This window comes from Haplochromis burtoni, unplaced genomic scaffold, assembly GCF_018398535.1.
Source record: "Haplochromis burtoni strain Fernald_Lab_line unplaced genomic scaffold, NCSU_Asbu1 Contig_169, whole genome shotgun sequence".
NCBI classification, from domain to species: Eukaryota; Metazoa; Chordata; class Actinopteri; order Cichliformes; family Cichlidae; genus Haplochromis; species Haplochromis burtoni.
In genome coordinates this window covers 600,304-622,719 of record NW_024582530.1, presented here as the reverse complement: position 1 = coordinate 622,719, position 22,416 = coordinate 600,304, and the positions used below count along the sequence as shown (strand labels likewise).

Below are 22,416 nucleotides of genomic sequence, written 5' to 3'. Positions count from 1 at the left end.
TGTGTGTGTGTGTGTGTGTGTGTGTGTGTGTGTGTGTGTGTGTGTGTGTGTGTGTGTGTGTGTGTAATAGGTGGAATAGGTGTGAGTGATGGGTAAGGGGAGAGAGGTGTGTGATACATATGACCACATGAGTATAAAAGAGGACTCTTAGGAAGGTGTGGTGTGTGTCCTCTATTGTCCTGAGGCTGAGTAGAGAGCAACAACAGAAGAAAGGACTTTGGAGTTCACACGTTTCACCTGGAAGACCAGAGGATTAACCACTGCCCAACCAATGTGAATTTATGAATTGGAATTATACTTTTCGGCTTTTACTCTGCTTGGCTGTGTTGGATTAAGGTCTCAAAGAAGTTGGAGGACTTTGTTCTGACTCACTGCTTCCCCATTTGGCTTTATCAGGCTTGAGACAGAGATGAGTGCATTCATCTCATGACCAGTATAAGAAATCAGCATTAGCATAGAGTAGATCAGTTAGATGAGGATGTGATTATTACTAATTGAGTCAGTCTTTGTTTTGCCCCTTCTAAATTGCTCCAAATATACTTTTATCCAGTAAAGGTAAAAGCATTCATATAAATATTAGATCTTACAGGCTGCTCTTAGCCTATTTTCTCCTGGCCACTAAAGTATAACATAACCAATTTTACCCAGTGAACTGATCATAAAGAAGTGGTGCTGTTAATGGATGTGGCTGAGAAATCACACTTGACCTGCAATGCTACTTAAGCAGTGACCATCTGAGAAGGTTGGATAGACATCCAGTGAGAGCTAGGTGAGTCTCCTCAACACTGCCTCAAGAAACAGGTTCTGCATTGCCTGCCAGCAGAGCGCCTCTTGGAATCAAAAACTTGGATCTTTTGAATAAAGAGCAAGTCAAGACCTCCTGTATGGGAGTAACTGGCCATTTCAAAATGCTCAAGAACAGGCCAAATTGTGGAAAAAAAAACCTCTCAAATGTTTGAAATGTTTGAAGCCCATATTAATTTCTACTAGAATGATAGAAAGAGAAAAGTATGAAGAAGGAAAGCAAGAGCTCATTATCCAAGACTTACCACATCATCTATCCAACATGATGCAGGTTTAATCATGTAATGGAACTGGGTAAGTAGTGTTTGATGTGACTGCTTATAGAAGCAGCAGGATGAACTGAAGTGTACAACATATACTATCTGCTCATCAGACAGAGCTACACAGTGCAAATGGACAATGATCCAAAACAAAGTGTGAAAGAAACCCAAGAGTTTCTCAAGACAAGCAAATACGATGTTATCCAATGGCCAAGTCAATCCCCTGATCTCAGTCTTTTCAGTTACTGAAGATAAAACTGAAGACAGGCAGGCCTTTAGACTACAGAAGAAACCAAATTAGTGCAATTCATTAATGTGGTTAATGCAATGCTTTGGTTAAACCCCCTGAAGAAAAGATGAAAGTCTAAACTTCACTGACTTTAAAACCAACTGTGGTTCTGTACAGGGGCAAAATTACCAAAAGGAACCACAAAACAAAACAAAACAAAGTTGTATACACACCACTGATGTGTCACCAGCAAAGGAACCTTTACTGTAAGGCACTGCACCACCATTTTACACTCGGTAAACTAAAACCACAAATATTTCTAATTCAATAATTATTTGCTCTAACAAAGATACTACTTACATCATGAAGAGGATAAGCTGCAGTATACACCCCACTACCAAGGAGACTGGTGATACCTGCCAAGAAAGCATAAATGCAGATGTTCATACAGATTCTAAATTATAATACTCAAGAATATGACTGCATTGGGTCATTCTATCTCTAACCATTCAATTTTTAGAATATTTTCTGTTCGGCCATCTCTGATTTGCATAAAAAATTTTGAAATCAAAAGGTGTCTCATTACCAAGGTGTCACACAAGAAACATCTCAGGATGGATAAAACCAGCGAGCTCTCTCAACACCTTTGCAACCTTATTGTTGCGAAGCAAACTGATGCCATTGGTTACAGAAGAATTTCAGGGCTTGCTTTGCAACCGAAGGATTTAGTCACCAACCAAAGGACTTGGGCATCTTGCAAGTTGTACAGAAAAAAATTACTTAAATTACTGCTGCTAAAGGTGGTTCTACAAGCTACTGAATCATGCGATGTACTAAGTTTTCCTTGACTCCACAGAGACTCAAAAGTAACTGGACAATTGACTAATAAGTAGGTCAGGAATAGGAAAAGGCCTGAACACAACAGAAGACAACATAAGTGGATGAGTGCGGAATTCTTTCCTTGATTCTGTAAAACAGCTTCACAACATATAACCATGTCAAGGATGCTCTCGAGGAGGTACGCATATCATTTCACAAAGTCCAAAATTAAGAAACGCCTTCCTGAATGTTCATACAGAAGGTTTGCCACTGGTTACTATCAAGACCAGGAAGGCCAACATAGATTTTACCAGGAAAAAAAGTCAAAAAGAGCTTGCCCAAATGAAACTCTCTGCCCAGGTGAAACCCAGATTAACTTGAACCAAAATGATGGGATGAGAACAGTATGGAAAAGGAAATAAACAGCTCATGATCTGAAGCATATCACATCAACTGTTGGCCATGGCTATGTATGGCTGTTAATGGAATTGGATAAGAAGTGTTTATTGATGATTCATCTGCTTACATTTAGATAAAGACCCAAAGCAAACTGCAAACATGATTCAAGAATTTCTTAAGGCAAAGAAATGGGATGTTGTTCTTTTGTCAAGTCATATACCTGAATCCTAGACTTAGGGTTAGGGACTATAGTTAGAATAATGATTATGGTTAAGGGTTAGGGTTTAGTGTGTGGTGTGATGGTGTTTCCAAGTCGGAAAACTATGACATCACAACAATAAGATTGGTTGCAGTACTTGCAATGCTGAACTTGGACCAACAACTGTAATAGTGTTCCAGGAAACACAACAACACTGGAAATGAGATCATATACTGTGAGATAGGCCTCAAGACAGATATTTCTTTGAGTCTCTCTCTCTCTCTCTCTCTCTCTCTCTCTCTCTATGACTCATTCTCTCTCTCTCTCTCTCTCTCTCTCTCTCTCTCACACACACACACACGCAAAAATAGTAGCCTATAGCATCACTGTGCCAAACATGCACAATCATTCAGTGATCACTTCCCACTGACCAGCTTCTAATGTGTCACACACACGTATTACAGAATGAGTGGACATTTCCATCATAGAAGTTGTAACAATGTATAAATCTTTCACAAAAACACAAATTATTTAGCCATCAGAAGTTTAACCTTCAGGCATTGCATTCAGTAGACACTAACAACAATGTTCTAACCATTGCTATTAGTTATTTATTTATTTTTGGCTTTGAATTTAACAGAATTTAAAACACTGCTGTGCTCACTAACTATTCTGTAAGTTGCTCCCTAAAAGACAAATCTTTGCATCGTTGAAACCATAGGTTTGCAGGCATTTTACACAAATGACAGAGAGCAAGGTTAGGAAGTCATATTTCCAGCATTTATCCCCACCATCAAAAACTCCAAAAAAGATATTTTAACCAGTGGAGACTAAAACAACTTAGTCAGATACCAGAAGACTAAATTATGATATGTAAGCACGTAATTGTCTGACTTATAATATTTGTGGCAAAAGCAAAAAAAACACATTCAGACTTACCCATGCTGTACTTGGCCTTGCATTTTGTTCTTTTTAGTATTTCAAAAACCTGTAAAGGAATTAAAAACATGCGTCTAAAAGTAATGCACAAGGAGAATATCAGCCTATACATTTTAATTTCCCACACAATAATAAAATTATACAGCACAGATCAAGCCTGCAACTACAACAAAATTAAGTTATTTACAGTTTACAGTTCTTCCTAAGAGATACTACTACTACTACAACTACTACTAATAATAATAATAATATTAATAATAATAATCATTATTATTGTTTTCTATTTTGGGCACGTATCTCAGGATAACCTGTAACTGCAGGGTGTCAATGGTGTTGATGGCCTATTAGCCTAGAATTTCATATACTTCAAACCTAAAATATCAGTGTTTGAAATGTGCATTTATTATGGAAAATACCATTAAAATAACTTCAGCAAACATTGGTTAGTTTCTTATACACAGTATGAGTGCTAGAGGAGTTGCGAAGGCTAAAACATGCTGTCATATTTTGGTGTTGTTGATGCACAAACTTGGACTTACTATTGAACTCCTGGTTTTGCTGTCGAAGAAGTAATCTTTGTCTGATAGGTCAAATCTGTCAACATACACATAAAATAAAAAATTTTAAAAAATCAGGCAAGAATCGATCAAGGCACATACATAATACCAGGGGTGTCAAACATGAGACCTGGGGGCCAGAATCAGACAGGGAAAGAGTCCAATCCATCTCATCTGACAGCTTTGAAAAATGTGCAGAAGGGTGTCAATTCCCCCCAGTTGCCATTCATACTACACACATAGTAATTAATAGATAAACAATATAAGCAAAAACAATTAAAAATCAGAAAAGTTCCTGACTTTTTCATTTATCTCGTTGGGAGGGGAGATTTTCTGTGAATGAATGAAAATTACACGTGGGGAGTGATGTTAGTGAAAAGGTCACCATCTCCCCTTTTTTCAGTGTAAAGCCTGCATCATTTATTTCACTCTGTTAGGTTCTGGTCTCAGATTAAAATGTCTCATGTTTTACTAGCAAGAGTAGCAATTTTCAGTGCGGTTGCCCCTCTGTTGGTCTTCCTTGGTCTCCTTTGCTCTTGGGGCCTCTGGATGTCTGGAGCCTTGATCTCCTCCATACCTGCTTCATGCCCTGGTGGGCGGGGCTGTGGCTCCCCACAGCCTCTAGCAGATCATTACATGAAGGAACCTTTTAAATACAAGCACGCTCTCACTCACAGGTGGTTTTTGGCTGCCACCTCGAAGCACACTGTGCGCTGTCGATCTTACGTGTTGCACAATAATACTTAATATTTAGTATTTACTGTTATATTCCCATAGATCATCGTGATGTTGTTTATTCTATTGCTCTCTCTTTTTCTTTGCTTGTTTTCTCTTTTTTCTTTCTCAACAGGTGATCCAGGTGATTGATATATGTATTTTTTGTCTGTTTGTTTTGTTGGTTTTTGCCCTTTATCACCGTTCCTCTTCCCCGCTGTTTTTCTTTCCCTCTTTCTTTCTCCCTTTTCTTTTCCCCAGTCAAGTCTGTCCCGTGTTCAACAAATGAAAATAGAATAAACAATAAAAGCAAAGGTGAATCAAATAGACCAAGACGGCAAGGCTGGGATGGTCCATTTGGTAAAGTAAATCCGTTGGGCATCTTTCTTCGCCTTTAGACAATAATTCTGATGGCAAAAGAACCAAACGGGACAGGCAAAAAAAAAAAAAAAAAGCAATTTTCAGTGCATATTCTCTGAAAAACCTAAAGATTATAGGATTACACTAACCCTGAATTATCTCATGCAACAGAAGGAAACGGCTGAAAAACAAAAAGTAAAAAACCCCAAAAACCTTTGGATGATATTGAAGTTGCTTTGAAAAGAAAAGGAGAAAAAGGATCTGTCAGCATATTCTTGAGCATTTAAAAAAAAATCACATTGTTGACAAGTGCGCTAGATCATATGGGATCAGTTCTTTTCCATTTAGTAAAAACATGTACTTACAGGTGTTGCTTTTCCCTAGAGAACGTGTGTGACAGGTGTTTGACGTTCTTGGGTTGATGTTCCTCAACATGTGGGTGGAGGGGCTCCAGAATTTTACTAATCAGAGTACTGATCTTCTCCACAATACTGTTTGACTGCTTGACCTCATAGACCTTTCAACACACACACAGCATTTTGGATCAAATGAAGGCGTTTATTTTATTAATAAGTTTTAGAACAGCCTAGAGTGCATGAACTACTTTTTCAGCATCACTCTGAGACAGGATGTTTCTCGTTTTAGAGATGTTCCACAAATGTTAGAAAGCAGTCCTACACATTTGTTTAGTACAGTACAGATCCTGGTCAAAACCAACTCTGAGATTCCTCACAGTGTTACTAGAGGCCAGAGTAAGCCTCTAAGAATTTTAGGACTGAATACAGTAACCTCATTATTGTCTGAATTTAGAGTTAAACCTAAATAGTTTGTATATTTGATACTGACTCTAAACTGCCCATTTGAAATATATAACATAGCATAACCTGGCATTTTTTTAACTAACATTTTAAAGACTTACTTTTTTGGTGGGCATCTTTAACTTCATGAATTCGGCTTCTCGACACAGAATGTTCCAGGGAGCATGTATTTTCACAAAGTACACTCCTGGAATCTTGCCCTAAGAGGGAAACAGCATTCAAAAGCAACTGTATAAAACTCCCATATAGTTCATTTTCAAAACACAGATAGAGAAATCAAATAATACTGCACATGTATGGCTTCAGATCTCTCTCGCTCGCTAATATGATATCATTATATACTACCAGTCAAAAGTTTGGACACACCTTCTTATTTAATGGTTTTTCTTTATGTTCATGACTATGACTATTCAAAACTATGACTGAACACATATGGAATTATGTAGGAATTATGTAGTAAACAGAAAAGTGTGAAACTCAAAACGTGTTTTATATTTGAGATTCTTCAAAATAGCCACCATAATATGAATCCTAACAGTTGTCAAATAGGACTGTCAGCTGTGCACCATCCTGACTTTTACACAACACAACTGATGGTCCCAACCCCATTAAGAAGGCAAGAAATTCCACAAATGAATGCTGACAAGGCACACCTGTGAAGTGAAGAACTAGTCCAGTTACCAAAGCAAAGGGAATTCCTTTGGGGAATTTAAAATATAACACATATTTAGAGTTATTTATCTTTTTTTCTTTGCTTCATAATTCCATATATGTTGCTTCCAGCATTCCGGCTCCAATAGTTGGCAAACTTCCCTTTGTGCTGCCTTGATCTTGGCCTCTGGTCTCCTTCTCCATGGCAGGTCCTGTTCCTTGTGGCTGATTATCTTATAGCCTAGCATCTCTGGGATGACTGCTGCCGTGGTGTAGATCAGCTGGTTGATTTCGATGATGGTCACAGTAGAGTTGCATTCCAAAATGCTGCATTCACATCTTCCAGTCTAGTAGACCATCAGAGGATATTCCACATAGTCTTGGTGATCAGCCACAGAGGGTCCAGGTTTACAGCTTAACCACGATCCTATCTCTCAGGTATCTCTCAGGTCAGTTGCTCTTGCTACAACACGACTTCAGTTGTGCTTGGGGCTTGGTACCCAATCTCATGTGGGGATGATGATATTTCCTCCCGACCTGATGTCCTGGCTCTCCCTTGGTGTAGCATTTGTGTTGTACCTCATTGATCTCCAGTTATGAGAGCAGTTTCTTCTTCCGAATATTGGAACACTGAGCTACTGCATATTGTTAAGTAAGTAAAATTTACTTATATAACACAAGACGGGAATATATTATAAAGTGCTTTACAAAGATATTACAAATACAGTTTACTCACACAAAAACAACATAACACACAAAAACATTATCCAATATTTTGTTATGCTTGTCTGAATTGACACGTTAGATTAAATCTTACATAGTTTTGGTGCTAAGGTTTGGAAGCTTCCCCTTTAGTTTTCAGACAGGTACATGGTAGCAGTTTCAGCAATCGTAAGGATCTGGTTTGGAGAATAAGGGTGAAGTAGCTGATGATATAAGTGGGGGCCTCTCCTTGTAAGGCCATGAACATAAGAGTTTACGTTTCATGCCTGACAAGGATTTTAAATTGATATCTAAAACTAAGTGGATGCCAGTGCAGACTCTTTAACAATGGGGTGATATGAGAGAATTTGTGAGTGTGAGTTAAAAGCCTTGCCGCAGCATCTTGGATGGTTTAAAGGCGCTTTATCAAAGCTTTTGACAGACAAGAAAAAAGGGGCATTACAATAGTCTAATCGAGAAGAGATGAAAGCATGAACAAGCATCTCCATTTCAGGTTTAGTGATATTACTTAAGTGAAGAAAGCAAGAGCAGGTCACAGATTACATGTAGGCATCAAAAGCCAAAGACTGATCAGAAATTTACTGAGCAGTAGCTTTTACAGCAGATGAGAAAGCTCCCAGATGTTGTCTAATTTGGGGATTAATGCTCTCTGGAGTCATAATTAAACAGCCTGTCTTGTTTGTATTAAGCTACAGAAAATTGTTTGCTGTTCAACCATTTCTTTCCTTAAGACGGTCCATTAGAATGGATAGTTTGTCCAGTTCATAAGGTTTGAAAAACCTTATGAACTATGAGGTACAGTTGAATATTGTCTACATAAAGATGATAAGAAATGTATTTAAAACTAAAACTAATTCAGAACTAATAATCTAGCGTAGTGGTAGAATATACCATGAGAACAGCAAGGAACTTAAAACAGATCCTTGTGGAACACTGCATGTGAATCTAGCTACATCTGAGCAAAACGTTTCACATTGAGACCAAAAGTCTTCTAACCACAAGAAATGAAGTGAACCACTCCAAGAGCTCCCTGGCCTCTGGTAGAGGACCAAAGCCCAAAGGGGTGAAAGGGGACTTGGGTTTCCTCCTTTTTAATGCTCTGCTCCGCTTCTGTCCGAAGTTTTGGCTTTAGCAAGTGAAATGAATGCTCAAGCTCAGGTGACTGACTTGGCCATTCAAGGATATTCCACTTCTTTGCATTAATAAATTCCAAGTACCTAGCTTTTGCATTTACTTTCATGCAGTCTTCCCTTTATGGTAGATTTGCATATTGATATGCCTACCCCCTGGAGAGTGTTGTTCACTTGGTTGGCTGTTGTGAAGGGGTTTCTCTTCACCGTGGAAATAATTCTGCGATCATCCACCACTGTTGTCCTCTGTGGACGTCCAGGTCTTTTGTGTTGCCGCATTCACCAGAGCTTTCTTGTACCAAACTCTAGTTTGCCACTCCTAATATTGTAGGAATTTCTCGGATGGGGTTTTTCTGTTTTCACAGCTTAAGCATGGCTTATTTCACCTGCACGGAGAGCTCCTGTGACCGCGTATTGTTGGTTCACAGCAAAATCTTTCACTTCCAAGCACCACACCTCAGATCAACTCCAGGCCTTTTATCTTCTTAATTGATAATGAAATAAAGAAGGAATTGCCCACAACTGCCTATGAAATAACCTTTGAGTCAATTGACCAGCAAGCATTAAAGCATGAAACCTTTCATCCAATTTGAATGTAGATACCCTCAAATTAAAGCTGAGACTCTACACATTATGTCCATTTTATAACTGTAACTGGAATATGTGTCAGTAAAAAAAAAAAACAGTAAAAAACATCAAAACCTGCGTCAGTGTCCAAATATATATGGGCCTAACTGTGTGCAAAATACTAGAATTACTGATTAGGAAATACTGATGTCACCTGAACACCCCTGTGTCCCGAGACTAGACTGGTGTTTTACTGTGTATTCTGTTTCAGGAAAATTGATCCTGTAGTCTCTCTCTTCCCTGTCTGTTAGTTCAAAGGTCCAACTTACTGGAAATTTACAAAGACTGGGGATTTTTTTCATTAAACCAGAATTAACCTAGTATCAGCTAATACTGGTAGTTACCAAAATGTCAGAAATTAGATAGTGCCATGTGTAGAAAACCAGGAATTTAGACTCTGTGTGGTGCTCACAACCTCAGGTCAGCTGTGGAGACAACTATTTTCTATTTTTATTCTGGCATTAGGACATCTTATACATAGACAGAATATCAGTTTCCACTTTTAAGTGACTGATATATAGATACAGCTAAACTGCAACCCTGCAAATAGTTTTACAGAAACTGGCTGCCTCTTAAAATATTGCAGACATTGAGAAACGGTTATCTTCTAACGTTTGCAGTTAAATATAAGGTTTATATAAGTTACAAGGTAAATAAAAACCACTGTGCAAAAATATAGTAGTAATAATAATAATAGTAATTACTATTATTAGACACTGTCATCACTAGACAGAAATTTCAAGATCAAGTCAAATTGTAAATCTGCCAAAACTGTGAAACAGTGTAGCAGTGCATTCACATAGTTCGCAATTAGAACATCAAACTGCAATGGAAATTACTTTTTTCATGCTCAGATCAGGCTTTTCTGGCATGGTGCTTCAAGAACCACAGTTTGTGATCCAGTAGGTGCTTAGTGGAAAATGGCAAATTTCGATCCTCGTGAAAGTTCATTGTTGACTTCATTGTTAAGACTTATGGTCCAGAGATCTCTCTAACAGGTCTATGAAGATTCAGTTCAGGTGTTTTTGTTTTGACCCCTGTGTCATCCATGTACCTGGGAGCAGTATCTGGAAAGAGGTCAGGATTTGTGTTTATACAGTAGTTGATCACTGCTGGAGTCACCAGTGAACTCATGGCATAGCTGCAAGCACATGTGTTCTGTGAGGTGAGGTTGCTTTTGCTGTTGTTCTGTCCTTTAACAAGGACACCAACATAAAAACACACCTTCAAATATATGATGACATCTGTATGGACATTTCTTACAACATGAATAAGTTCATAAATTCTTTCTATTGACATTCTATTGAGTTTGAAGTTTGTGTGTTCAAGTGTGTTTCAGTGGATTAGTGAAGATGTGTAAGAGAGAAAGGGTGAGATGCATGAAAGTGGAGATTGTGACCTGCAGAGCAGTATCATTTCTGTCTCTCTAGTGCATGTGCAGATCTGCTGTTCTTTATGGTGAACAATAAGCTGAGTGGAAAAATGCTGTTGGCCAACAACCCTACAGACATATCTCTCATGGTAGGCATGTCACACTTAGCGCCCCTGAGGGTCATTCTCGCAAATGATAATACGTGAAGGGCCATACACAGATACACCTGTTTGACTGCTTGTAAACACACGTATTAACACACTCAATTAAATAGCAGCAACTTAAGTCAAGACAACCCTTTAGAAATTCAAAATGAGCATCAAAATAACCCCCCTGTCAGGAGCCTTCTAAGTGCTTATGAGTGTAATGCATATAGGTTTATGAGTGGTTTCATTGTGGAAGCATTCCCATCACTAAATGAGTCATGAGTCAGTCATCATTTTCTGCAAGGGTGATAATAAGTTTAAGGAGCTCCTCTTTATAGTCTGAGGAAGTATCTGCCAGTACAGCTTCACAGCACTGGTGATGAGCCAGTATGTTAGAGCTCTAAAACTGCAATGGCTCTAAAACCAAAGCAGCAAACTTAGAGCTAAAAGTATCAAAACAAAGAAGTAGTCAATTTAAAGTTATGCCTCACTCTAGGGGAGCAGGTGATGGTTTCCTATTGAGGCAAAGAAAAATGATTTGGCTTGTACTAAGAATATTCACTTCCTTCTCTCATAGGCATTAAATTTGTGCTTCTTTGTTACTGAAACTATGAGATATGCCATGATATTGATATTTTAAGTTTGGTTATAGAAAACATTATATAAAATATAAAAAATATTTTATTTCAGATTGTGACACTGGGAGTGGGTGTAAAACTCATTTGGATGACGTTTTTTTTCTTTTTTCTTTAAAAAAAAAAAAAGCTAAAAAAAAGCTTAAATGTGTTTTTCGGCCTTGAAGATATTGTGTGGCTAGCTCCTGTACCCAATTTAAAGGTTACAAGGGCTCACAAATGCTTGGAATAACAAGATGAATTAAAAGCATCAAAATTCAACATATTCAAATGTAGTTTAAGGGCTTGTATACTGAAAGAAACTGTCATTGCATTAGGTTAAAATTTGACATGACTTCATTTAAGATAAGACGTACAAAAAAAGAAAGAAAGACAGAAAGAAATGAGCTTGGTTGGAAGCACACACTGAAAAGAAGTGACCAAATGAGGCCAGTTAGTTATTGTAATAAATAATTATTAGAACTTACATCTTCATCTTTTTCCAGCTCTAGCCCCATGTCTCTCAGTTTTCCTTCAAACTCCTCTCGTCTGAATGCCTTCTGATCCTCCTGGCTATTGAAGATTTCTCCTGAACAGCCCAACTCCATGTCGATAACCGTCGATGAATGTACGGAGGATGAGTCTTTCGTCCTTTGTGTTTGCTTGGCTCGGAGCTTTTCGCCACCACTCTGAGGACCATGGCGGAAGCTGCGGGTAACAACATTCTCAGTGAGGAGATGCACTGACTGGCGAGTGGAGTGGCTTCCACTCGACTTCTTCACGGCATAGGTGAGCACGTAGTCAACACGCCGTTGACCATCCTGGAAGAAGAGCCCATGCTGGGAGCGGGTATTTTCCTCTGGAGTTAGAGCCTTCAGCCGCTGAAAATACGCAGATTTAAACCACACATGTAAGAGCGAGAGCCTAGGGAACATGATTTATGCATTTATAAGTTGACAAGAGGGACTGCAAGAAATGCACACAGAAAGAGATGGGGAGGATATCCAACAAGAAGAACTGCACTCAAATCAGGAGTGTTGCCATTCAGTGTCTGACACCATTGGATCACCAGCAGGGTTCGATGATGTAAACATTTAACAGTTTTGTTCACATATGTTGTTTGTTTGCTTTTTAATACACATAAAACCATATATCATGGAAAGAATGTAAAAATAGCAAGATTTCCTTTCTGGACTTGCACTTATCAAGCTATTCTTTTACTTAGCTTTTGTATGCCAGTACCAGCACAGAAAACACAGTATACACCAGCTACAGTTCAGTGCAGTGTACGACCTGCAGAAGGAACTTCATTTTAATCCTTCTCATTACTTAAAGCAGCAGTATCTGCCTTAAGTAATGAGCAGTGCCGCAGAGTGGCAATAGCACTCTTAAAGACCGTATCAGTGAAAAAGTTTTGGTTGTGTTCAACAAGGACTGCTGGCTATTTTTATTTTTTAACCAGTATGTTGAGTTTTAAATATATTAAAATAGCTGTAATTGCTGCACAAGATCATCAAAAACTATGGCCAATCATCAGTTGTTCAGTTAGGTCAGTGAGGATGAAGTATTACATCAAATCCAAGTCCAAACTATTATTAAATAGATGTTATTCCGTGTCTTTATTTATCTTGCCTTATCTGTCCTCCTACTCTCTCTCTTTCAGTCTCTGTGTCTCTTGCAGAAATGCTTACCTTAAACTTGCCGTGGAAGATGACATCTCGTAGAAAATGCGGTGTCTGTTGCTCAGACCCAGAGGTTTGAGAGAAGTTGACTTGATCTTCTACATTCTCTGTCATTGTCCAGGTAGAAAAAACGGTAAACTTATGTGGTGAAGAGTTGTTTTCTTACAGAGAATAGTCCTGGTTCTGCCTTAGGTCTCTCTGTGTTTGCCTCCTGTTTGAGATTTTTCACTATATGACTCTGCTGGGCTTTGATAGCCCCGCCTCTACTCTTATTCTTCAATGACTTGCCACTTTTCTGTGTTTGTCTTCCTTTAAAGCTCTGTGTAAAGCCCTGTTTTTGTCTGGATTGTGGTGCTACTAAAGTGAGTGAGCAGCCTTGTTACTTGAGATGCATTCTGCAAGCCAAGATCTAAACTTAGACAACGATAAAACTCTGATGAACACAAGGTGCCCTGCCTCACTTTCTCTGTATTTGCTAAACTGTACCAACCTCAATACACAGTGTGCCTCCTTCTCTCGCAGTCTCCTGCATAGCTCCTTAGTATTGCGGTGTTAATAAGTAGTTTTGAAGATTATTAGCACGTGTTATTTATTGATTTATTTTATTGTTTGCAACTGTTTTCTCTCTAATACTGTAATGAAAGAACAACCAGCAGCCGTTGTTGAATAGTTTAAAGGATATCTATCAAGTTTTGTCTGCTCAATTAACTCAGGGTCATAAGGAGCTGAAGCTTATCCCAGCTTTCATGAGGCAAGAGGCAAAACATACCCTGGACAGGTCACCAGTCTCCCTAACCTAATTCATGTCTTTGGACTGTAGGAGGAAACTAGAATACACAGAAAGAGTCCACATAGACACGGGGAAACATGCAATCTCCACACAGAATGAACGCAGCATGAATCTGAACCCAGACCACCTTACATGAAAACACTGTGCAACAAAGTGTTCCATTGGTTCTGTGGAGGTTTTCAGTGATCCAGGTAGACCGGGGAGCCTGAAAAGAAAACGAATGGACTTCCTTAAGTTTCTTGAAAACATCTTACCTTTCATCTGAGAAGCTTCTAAAAAATAAAAAACCAAAAGAAATCCAGTCACCTTCCTTCTAAGCTTTATTTTGTTCAAAATGTACAGTCAAGTCTGCTTGCAATTTCAGTGGTATTTGTTCAATATATACAGAGGTCAAGTACAGTTTTATAATAATATTAAAAACAGTTCTGATATGATCCACATTACATGAAGGCAGACATTCTCTTTTACTGTGTAGCCAACCACGGTCTGAAATACACAGTAAGTTACTCCTATTAGTAATAATAATTGACTTGATTACTGTCAGTGCGAGCTTTTAAAGTGGAGCTCTACAATCTTGGGACACTTTTCCTCAAGTATATAAAAAAGTTATCAAAACATGACACTTCAGTGTAATTCTGTGTAGATTTTCCTGTGTGAAGCTGTTCCAGGAAACTGTCCTCTCTTCCATAATTGTTTACTTTGTGAGAACTAGGATCCAAAAACTTTCTGTCCAACCTCTCATTCCTGACACTTCAATCCCACAAGTTTATGTAACACAGCAGCAACATCCGCACTCAAGTGTATTTTTAGACTTTAAGAGTAAAAAAATATACACAGAATCAAGCAAAGGAAAGCAGAGACCTTGTAGAGCACAGGCTGTCGAGCTCTCAAGGGATGCCATGTGTCCGACTCAATACTGGGAGCAAGATATAGGGGTTAAAGGTCAATTCTCACAGGGAACAGCAGGAAGTGGTGTTTGTGTTCACATACTGTAACTCAGCTTTTCTAATAATTGCTTAAAACTTTGTGTACATCAGTCAAATTATGTTTCGACCAGCTGGGGTTTTGCAGGTCACACCTTTCTAAGCGTCTGAGACAAACAGCAATCAACAGCTTGTCTTACTAGAGAATTGGGTAACTTTTATATTACAATACAAAAGTTATAAACACTTACCCAGAAACCAAAATGTAGTTAAGACATACTTCATGCATTACAACAGTAAGTATCATTCAAAGAACAGTGCAGATTCCTATGAACAGACCGTATTCATATGCTTTTTATGAAATTATGAACCTTACAGAGGATAAAATTAAATCATCAAATATTCAAACCAGAGGACTGTAGAATTCACAAGGTCTTGCTGGTTAATCAGTATTTTCTGAATACCTTTAAATCAAAACCATACTATCTGGTTGTTCAGTGATGACGCGACAAATCCTACTTAGTAGTCTGCGTTTAATATGGCTTTTGTGTTGTTAACATGTTTAATGTTTTGTATTTTCTTCTATTTAATCTCAAAAAGCTCCTAAAACAGTCAGTGATCACTGTTAACCTCCCTCAGCTTTTATTACCGCTAATCATTTATTTAAGCTCAGTTTTTAAAACCTTAGGATGTAACTACAGCCCAGCCCATGCAGCAGTATATGAATGACTAACCTCGTATTGTGGATGGATTATCTCAGTTGTTCTCCTGGCTGAAGTTTGGTCCTTTTACAGCATCCTGCCATGCGATTACATTTGTTCCTGACCACCGAGAACACTCACGTTAACTTTTATCGAGTGGAAAAAAAGTTAGCTTGTTTATATTATGCTAACATAGCTGTGCTAGCCCAACTTCAGTAACCCTACAAACGTCACTGCTGTTTAGTTTTCTGTCTTCATTTATGCTGGAAGTGATAACAGAGCTGTACGTTTTAATTTGTTTCCAAAACCCCGCAGTCAGGACATGCTATATTGTATTTAGATAGAAGCTAGCGCGCTAACTCCCTGCTAACTTCTAACTCCGTTAAATGTCATAAATTCCGTTTTCATGGATGCCTGGATGTTAAACTCAATTGTTACACCTGGTAGAACAGAACGCTGATCATTAAGACTTTAGACAGTTTTTCAACTCTCAGTAATGCCATAGTGATCGTTTGATATATGGACCTGCAGCAGAGTTTAGACCCAGACACGGCTAGTGACGTCAGACTGAACAACCGGATACTACAGTGGTCTCCAACCTTTTTTGCGCCACGGACCGGTTTATGCCCGACATTATTTTCATGGACCGGCCTTTAATGTGTCGCGGATAAATACAACAAAATAAAACTAGTACCGGTACCGAAAAAAAGAAGATTTATACATAACACACGTGAAAAGACCCAGGAAAACCGAGTTAACGATCAAAACGATAACAAAATAACGCTGAAAACCGATAAAAACCCTGAAAACCATACATTTCACACCTGAGCCTCAACTCTCGCGGCCTGGTACCAAACGACTCACGGACTGGTACCGGTCCGAGGCCCGGGGGTTGGGGACAGCTGCTATACTACATCTGTAATGTTAACTACCTCTAACTATTAGTGGTTTCCAGATTCATCAGTGCCTGAGCAGCAAAAAGCTCCAAGCTAACAACAACAAGGTGTCTGATTCAGGTTGTAACAGCAGTTGTAAAGCACTTTCCTAATCTTCCTGCACAGTCAAAGAGCTTTGGAGCACATTTAACCCTACAGTGCTTTATTATACACCAAATAAGCACTTTATCTACCTCACAAAGAATAGTCCACTGTTTTTAAACCTTCATGACCTACTTTGTGGGTGGAGTCCAAGTGGTGGCATAAAGTGACTGCTGTTGGTAGAACGGTCATTCATTGGAGCTAACATTCCACATTGGGGTATGAATCGTCTCTTTTGTATACCCTGTGGAAAAACTCAGCGTCTATATGAAGGGAAAAACTTAGACCATATAAATCTTTCGACCTTAACAAGTTTGTACCATGCAGTCATGTCAAGGTCACTTCATGTGGAGATTTGTCAGATCATTTTTCTGTACTCTGGACAGACGTGTTGCCAAGTCAAGTCAACGACATAAAACACAGCTATACAGATGTGGATTGTAAACAAGTGAAATACTACATACTGATGGGGAACTGCACTTGCATGGCTGGATTAGTGCTCATAAATCTGCTGCTTCTACTTCCTTCTACCTGAATGTGTGTAAAAACATGTAGAATGTTAAAATGTAATGTAAAACCTTCTACATAATCTAAGTACTGATTACATCACTTACAGGTTACATCAGAGGCCTGAATAATTCATCCTGGAACTGCAGTGTTAGTACAGTATGTCCTCTATGAATTGCATATATGAATATTACCTGGATCAATATACCAAAATGTTGATTCTGTTCATCTGAAAAGTTTTAGTGGAAACCCACAAATCTTCTTACCTGGATGTCAGTGCTTGCATCAAGACCTAGATCAGAAGTTTATATTGTTAAATACAGTCTTTTATGTAGGCTAATCATTGCAGGGTATGTTCATGCTGCAGCCATGCAGCCACAATGCCTCATAGAGGACGGGAAGAACAGACACAGGAAGCACATCGATGACCTTCATGAGATAAGACATGTCCAGCAGCACTGAGTCAGATCAATTTCAGGAAGCCAAAGATGACAGCCAGCCAGCTCAGACATTCTTAAGAGAACTAGCAGGCCTAATGTGAAAGGCATGGACATCTACCAAGTTCAGTTCAGTCATATTTAAAATGAATTAAAATGTGTAGCCAAAACTCAAACCTTTTTTCTTGACATGGAGCGAATAAGTACGTAAACATATGTTGCTTTAATACATAGGAAGCTAAGAAGCCTTGAACCTAATGCAGCTGTTCTTACTAGAAGGCACCTCACTGACACAGATTCTGAATCAGACACTGAAAAAGATCTATGAGATCCACTTTCATCTGTTTATGACATGCAGTTATGGCGCCTCCCACCACCCATTATAGAGAAGTCATGAGATGCAGGAAGAAACTTAAAAATAAGCTTACTTCAGACTAAGTTTACTGCAGTGTGAAACCCTGGAGCTTATTAGCAGGGAGCCATCAAAACGCAGAAAAAGTTACAGTTACAAACACTGTCCTCACCATTTTTTCAATAACCGGAAAAAATTACAGATTTGTTTTGTGAGAGGGCAGAACAGGAGCAGCTAGAAAATGTCATTGAAATAAGTGTCTGACTTTGTCATCAGTCCGATGTCGGAGATGAATACTTGCTGCTGAGAGCTGGGCCCAACGCTGAACATTTCCTCAATCATCCCCAGCTTCCTAGATGAATACGCTTTGTACTGTTCACACATTGTTTCCACAGGAAGTGTTCAGATGGAGAGGAAACCATCTAAATGACTTTAAACACAGTGCAAAATCTAAGAGGCAATATAGCTCCAGATGGAAGTTAAAAATACTTGCAGCTGCCAGTACCACCCCTCAGCCTCCTAGTAGACACATCTAAGCTATCAATTTCAAAATTCCACGTCATCTTGTTTTCAAGTTATCACATTCACAAGATTTCCAGAAAACTTGCTCTGACCTTGAGGTCGAGGTTACTGAGATCGGAAGTTGTCCAAGTTTATTTGTAGATACAACTATGGTATCGATTTGAAGTTCCTACGTTACTTCATTCTTGAGTTACTGTTTACATGTTTACAATGGGACTTCTGCTCCTGAACCTCTGCGCACAGCGTCTGCAAATCGGGGCTTTCATCTTTACGCAGGACTGTAAGCTGTCGTCTGTGAGGCGTGAGCGGTGTTTGTTTTTAACATAGTTCACGGTGGAGAATAGTTGCTGACATAATGTGGATTCAACCATTACTATCCATAATAGTAATGGTTGAAAGTCTCGATAAATGCACGGCGATTCGGCAGGTACCCTGGCTTCCGCGAGTGTGACGCTTATTTTGAGCGATGAAAAAATAATAGAATATAATTTTATTTTTATATTTCAATATCACAATAATCTTCCAATTTAGAACTACAAGTTAAAAAATAACTAACATAAATAAAATACACTTCAGCTAAATACTTCTAATTTATTTTCCCAAACCACGCGGAGCCGCAGTATAAGGACTAAAGAGCTGCATGCGGCTCTGGAGCCGCAGGTTGCCAACCCCTGGTATAAACCAACACGGACACACAGAGGAACATGCTAACTCCACCCTGGCAAGGTAGATGGTGTTCTTCTGGTTCCATTCCTGCCCAAGACATGTGTATGTTCCACCACTAATATAGAAAAATGCTGCGTAAGTGGAAAGCATTATAGTAGGTCTCTTACACTAAATTTAAAAACTACAACAGGGAAGTAATGAAGCAATGACTGTGGTGACTGTGAGCGTGAATGTCTCAGTCATGTGTGCAGAACATTTTTATGCTACATATTAGTCGCCATCATTAAAAATGTTGCTACAGCATTATAGGCAAGCAGTACTTATGACTTCAGGAAAGAATCACAAGAATGTGAACTAAATTCTGAGTTTGATGAGGCGCCTGTGTAAAATGTCTTGGAGTTGAGTTACATGAGCCCTCTTTGACCGCTCCCTTTTTAAAAATAGTTTTAATTCTGTACCCGAAGACAACCTTCCCCTACTAAATCATTCCCTACGAGCTTGGTGTCTTCACAATTTCCTTTTTAAACTTGCTAACTTCTTAAAAATGTCTTCTGGATAAAATGAGCCTGGACATTTTACCACAGCTCCCATTTTTAAGCAAAGTGTAATATTTTTTTTATCTGTTTGAGTTAAAGTATCCTTCCTGTGGCAGTGCCATGTGCTAAAATAGACAGGGTTAGCTTAGCGTGTTTTGATGGCAGAAACCAGACCTCCTGGAGAAATGCTGTTCACGCTCAACAAATCCACATACGAGGTGTGATCAAAAAGTTCTGGGAAAGGGCCCCTAAAAATGAAAATCATGCACCACTGGACTTTTTTTTTTAGGTTGTTGCTGCTATTTTTAAATCTTTCAGTGGAAATCTCATTCTGTCCCTTTGAATTTGTCAATCCTTCATCTTGTTTTTTATTTTGACTCCGATTAGCAAATGAGTGGCAGCTGTGCCAACAAGTCCCACCTGGCACTGCTCCCTGAACTACCCAGCTCCACCTCTCCCCCCTGCAGCTAACCTATAATCACACCCCACCACCACAGTTTGTCACATCGTGCACAACTTTGAGCATTCATTTCTTTCATGTAACCGATGATCCAAGTGTTTTTGCTCACACAGCAAGATCTAGCTGTTAAATGTAGCTGGCTTGTAAGATGGTGTATTGGAAACATGATAATAATAATAATAATAATACATTTTATTTAAGAAAGTGCCTTTCAAAACACTAAAGATATTTGTAGGAGCCTACTTGCAGTTTAATTTGAAATGTATGCTTTAATTTTGATAGTGCAGGAAAAAAACAGGAAGTTGGGCGAGAGGACAGTGGAGCCACATGGTTTTTTGACCTTGCAATCTCTCTTCATCCATTTTGAATTGAGCTTTATAAGTTTTCATAATTTGGAATTCTGTTGCTGTGTACGTGTTTGGACTTTTGAAGTAAATATTGAGAAACTATCAAGGACTGTTGGGGGTTTTTTGGATATAGAAAGAGGGACTAAGCTAAGGTTTCCTTAGCTTAGTCCAGGAAACCTACAATATTGTTACACTGATTTTTTTAAAAGCATGTAGATAAGCGACATCATCATAAATGTGGAACTTTGTTTATGAGGGGCAACATGTTTCTATGCAAAATATACATTTTGCTACCAAAACATTACCAAAATAATATTATTGACATTATTATGAATATTATTTAAACACAATGAGTTGTTTCGTGGATTTTTTTGCGTGCAATTTTGCATCCTTTTTTTTTTCTTACAACACATTGCGTTTTGCGTCCTGATTGGCTGTAGACCATTGTGAATCAATCTCGTGTCATGTCTCCTGTACAGTACAGAATGTGTCCAGCTTGTCAAATTTATATAAGTTTTTGATCGCTAGCAGTGTGACTCTGAAGTGCTGTACTGTATGTTTGTAAGTTTGCTCTCCAACAAACACAACAATGTCGAAGCACTGTTTTTCTGTAATACTGGATTTATTTTTCTACCAAGGTTTGAACTTTGAAGGTGTTTAAACAAGAGAGGGAAGTGTGGAAATGTGTATAAAGTGTGTAGTGTGGGGTTTGAAACTTCTATAATAATTGTAAAACAGTTGGCTGCTTTGCGGATTTCACCTATCGCAGGGTTTTTTTTTTTGGAACGTAACTCCGAATTAACGATAAATGAGGGACCACTGTACAGAACCCTGAGACATAGATCCACATAATAAAGTGAACAGTTATACATGACAAAATAAGAAAAGCATGTGCAAGAGTAGTTTACATGTTCTGTATTGGATTCCAGAATTGAATTTAAAATCCTTCTACTCACATAAATATTCTTAAATAATCAGGCCCCAGCTAATCTTGAAGAACTTATAGTACTGTATCACCCCATTAGAGCACTTCGCTCTCAGACTGTACCTACTTTGGCTTCCTAGAGTATTTAAAAGTAGAATGGGAGGCAGAGCCTTCAGCTTTCAGGCTCCTCTTCTGTAGAACCAGCTTCCAGTTTGGATTTGGGAGACAGACGCTATCTCTACTTCTAAGTTTAGGTTTAAAACTTTACTTTTTGATAAAGCATATAATCAGGGCTGGATCTGGTGAACCTGAATCCTCCCTTAGTTATGCTGCAATAGTGCTAGGCTGCTGGGGGATTCCCATGATGCACTGAGTGTTTCTTCTTTACTCTCTGTGTTTATACACCACTCTGCATTTAATCATTAGTTATTATTTATCTCTGGCTCTCTTCCACCGCGTGTCTGGGTCAGTCGTTTCCCCCTCACCCCCAACCATTCTCAGCAAATGGCAACCCCTCCTCGAGCCTGGTTCTGGTTTCTTCCTGTTAAAAAGGAGTTTTTCCTAGTGGTGCCGGTTTAGCTCAGTGGGTGAGCAGGTGACCATATGCTGCATGGAGTTTTTCCTTCCTGCTGTTGCCAAAGTGCTTGCTCATAAGGGGCCATTTGATATTTGGTGTATTTTTCTCCGTGTTATTAAAGGCTCTGTAACTTACAATATAAAGACCATTGAGGCAAATGTTGGCACAATATAAATAAAATTGAACTGAATAGAATTAAATTCAACTGTTACTTTTGTTATGTCTTCTGAACTAAATGTTGAACTCTCATTGTTGTGAGGAAGTGCAACTTAAGACCAGTGAGCATGAAGACTGGGAGAGTGGAAACTGGCCATCCATTGGTTCACAGTGGGAGTGGTTTATCTGATGAGATTGGAGCCACCTAGGTATGCTTATAATCTTTTGCATGCATGTACATGTTTCTGCACATGGTATGTGCAGCACCACATTCTGCTGGCCCCTAGGTTGAAGTCAGAGCGGTTCAGTGACATAAGAAGAGGCAGCAGTAGCTGAGACACCTCAAGAGAATTTGCTGCAGAAACTATTTTTCACTAAAAAAAAAAAATGCCAATTAAATATTTACTGGGCTGGTGTTTCTCATCTCTGTGAACTAG

General features: G+C 38.8%; 1 protein-coding gene across 2 annotated transcripts in view; it reads right to left on the bottom strand.

Moving 5' to 3' along the window:
- LOC102311301 (anoctamin-1) overlaps positions 1-13,558 on the bottom strand; it is a 40,113-nt gene extending 26,555 nt beyond the window's left edge. Inside the window, exons 1-7 of one of the 2 annotated variants that reach the window (XM_042225348.1) lie at positions 13,053-13,558; positions 11,850-12,242; positions 6,200-6,298; positions 5,646-5,797; positions 4,189-4,243; positions 3,650-3,698; positions 1,654-1,709 (exon numbers count right to left, since the gene is read on the bottom strand). In XM_042225348.1, the coding sequence (XP_042081282.1) occupies positions 1,654-1,709; positions 3,650-3,698; positions 4,189-4,243; positions 5,646-5,797; positions 6,200-6,298; positions 11,850-12,242; positions 13,053-13,157 (909 nt within the window). In that variant the 5' untranslated portion in view covers positions 13,158-13,558. The remainder of the gene's footprint in view (positions 1-1,653; positions 1,710-3,649; positions 3,699-4,188; positions 4,244-5,645; positions 5,798-6,199; positions 6,299-11,849; positions 12,243-13,052) is intronic. The other variant, XM_042225349.1, reaches the window with a different exon arrangement.
- Positions 13,559-22,416: the final 8,858 nt, after the last annotated feature.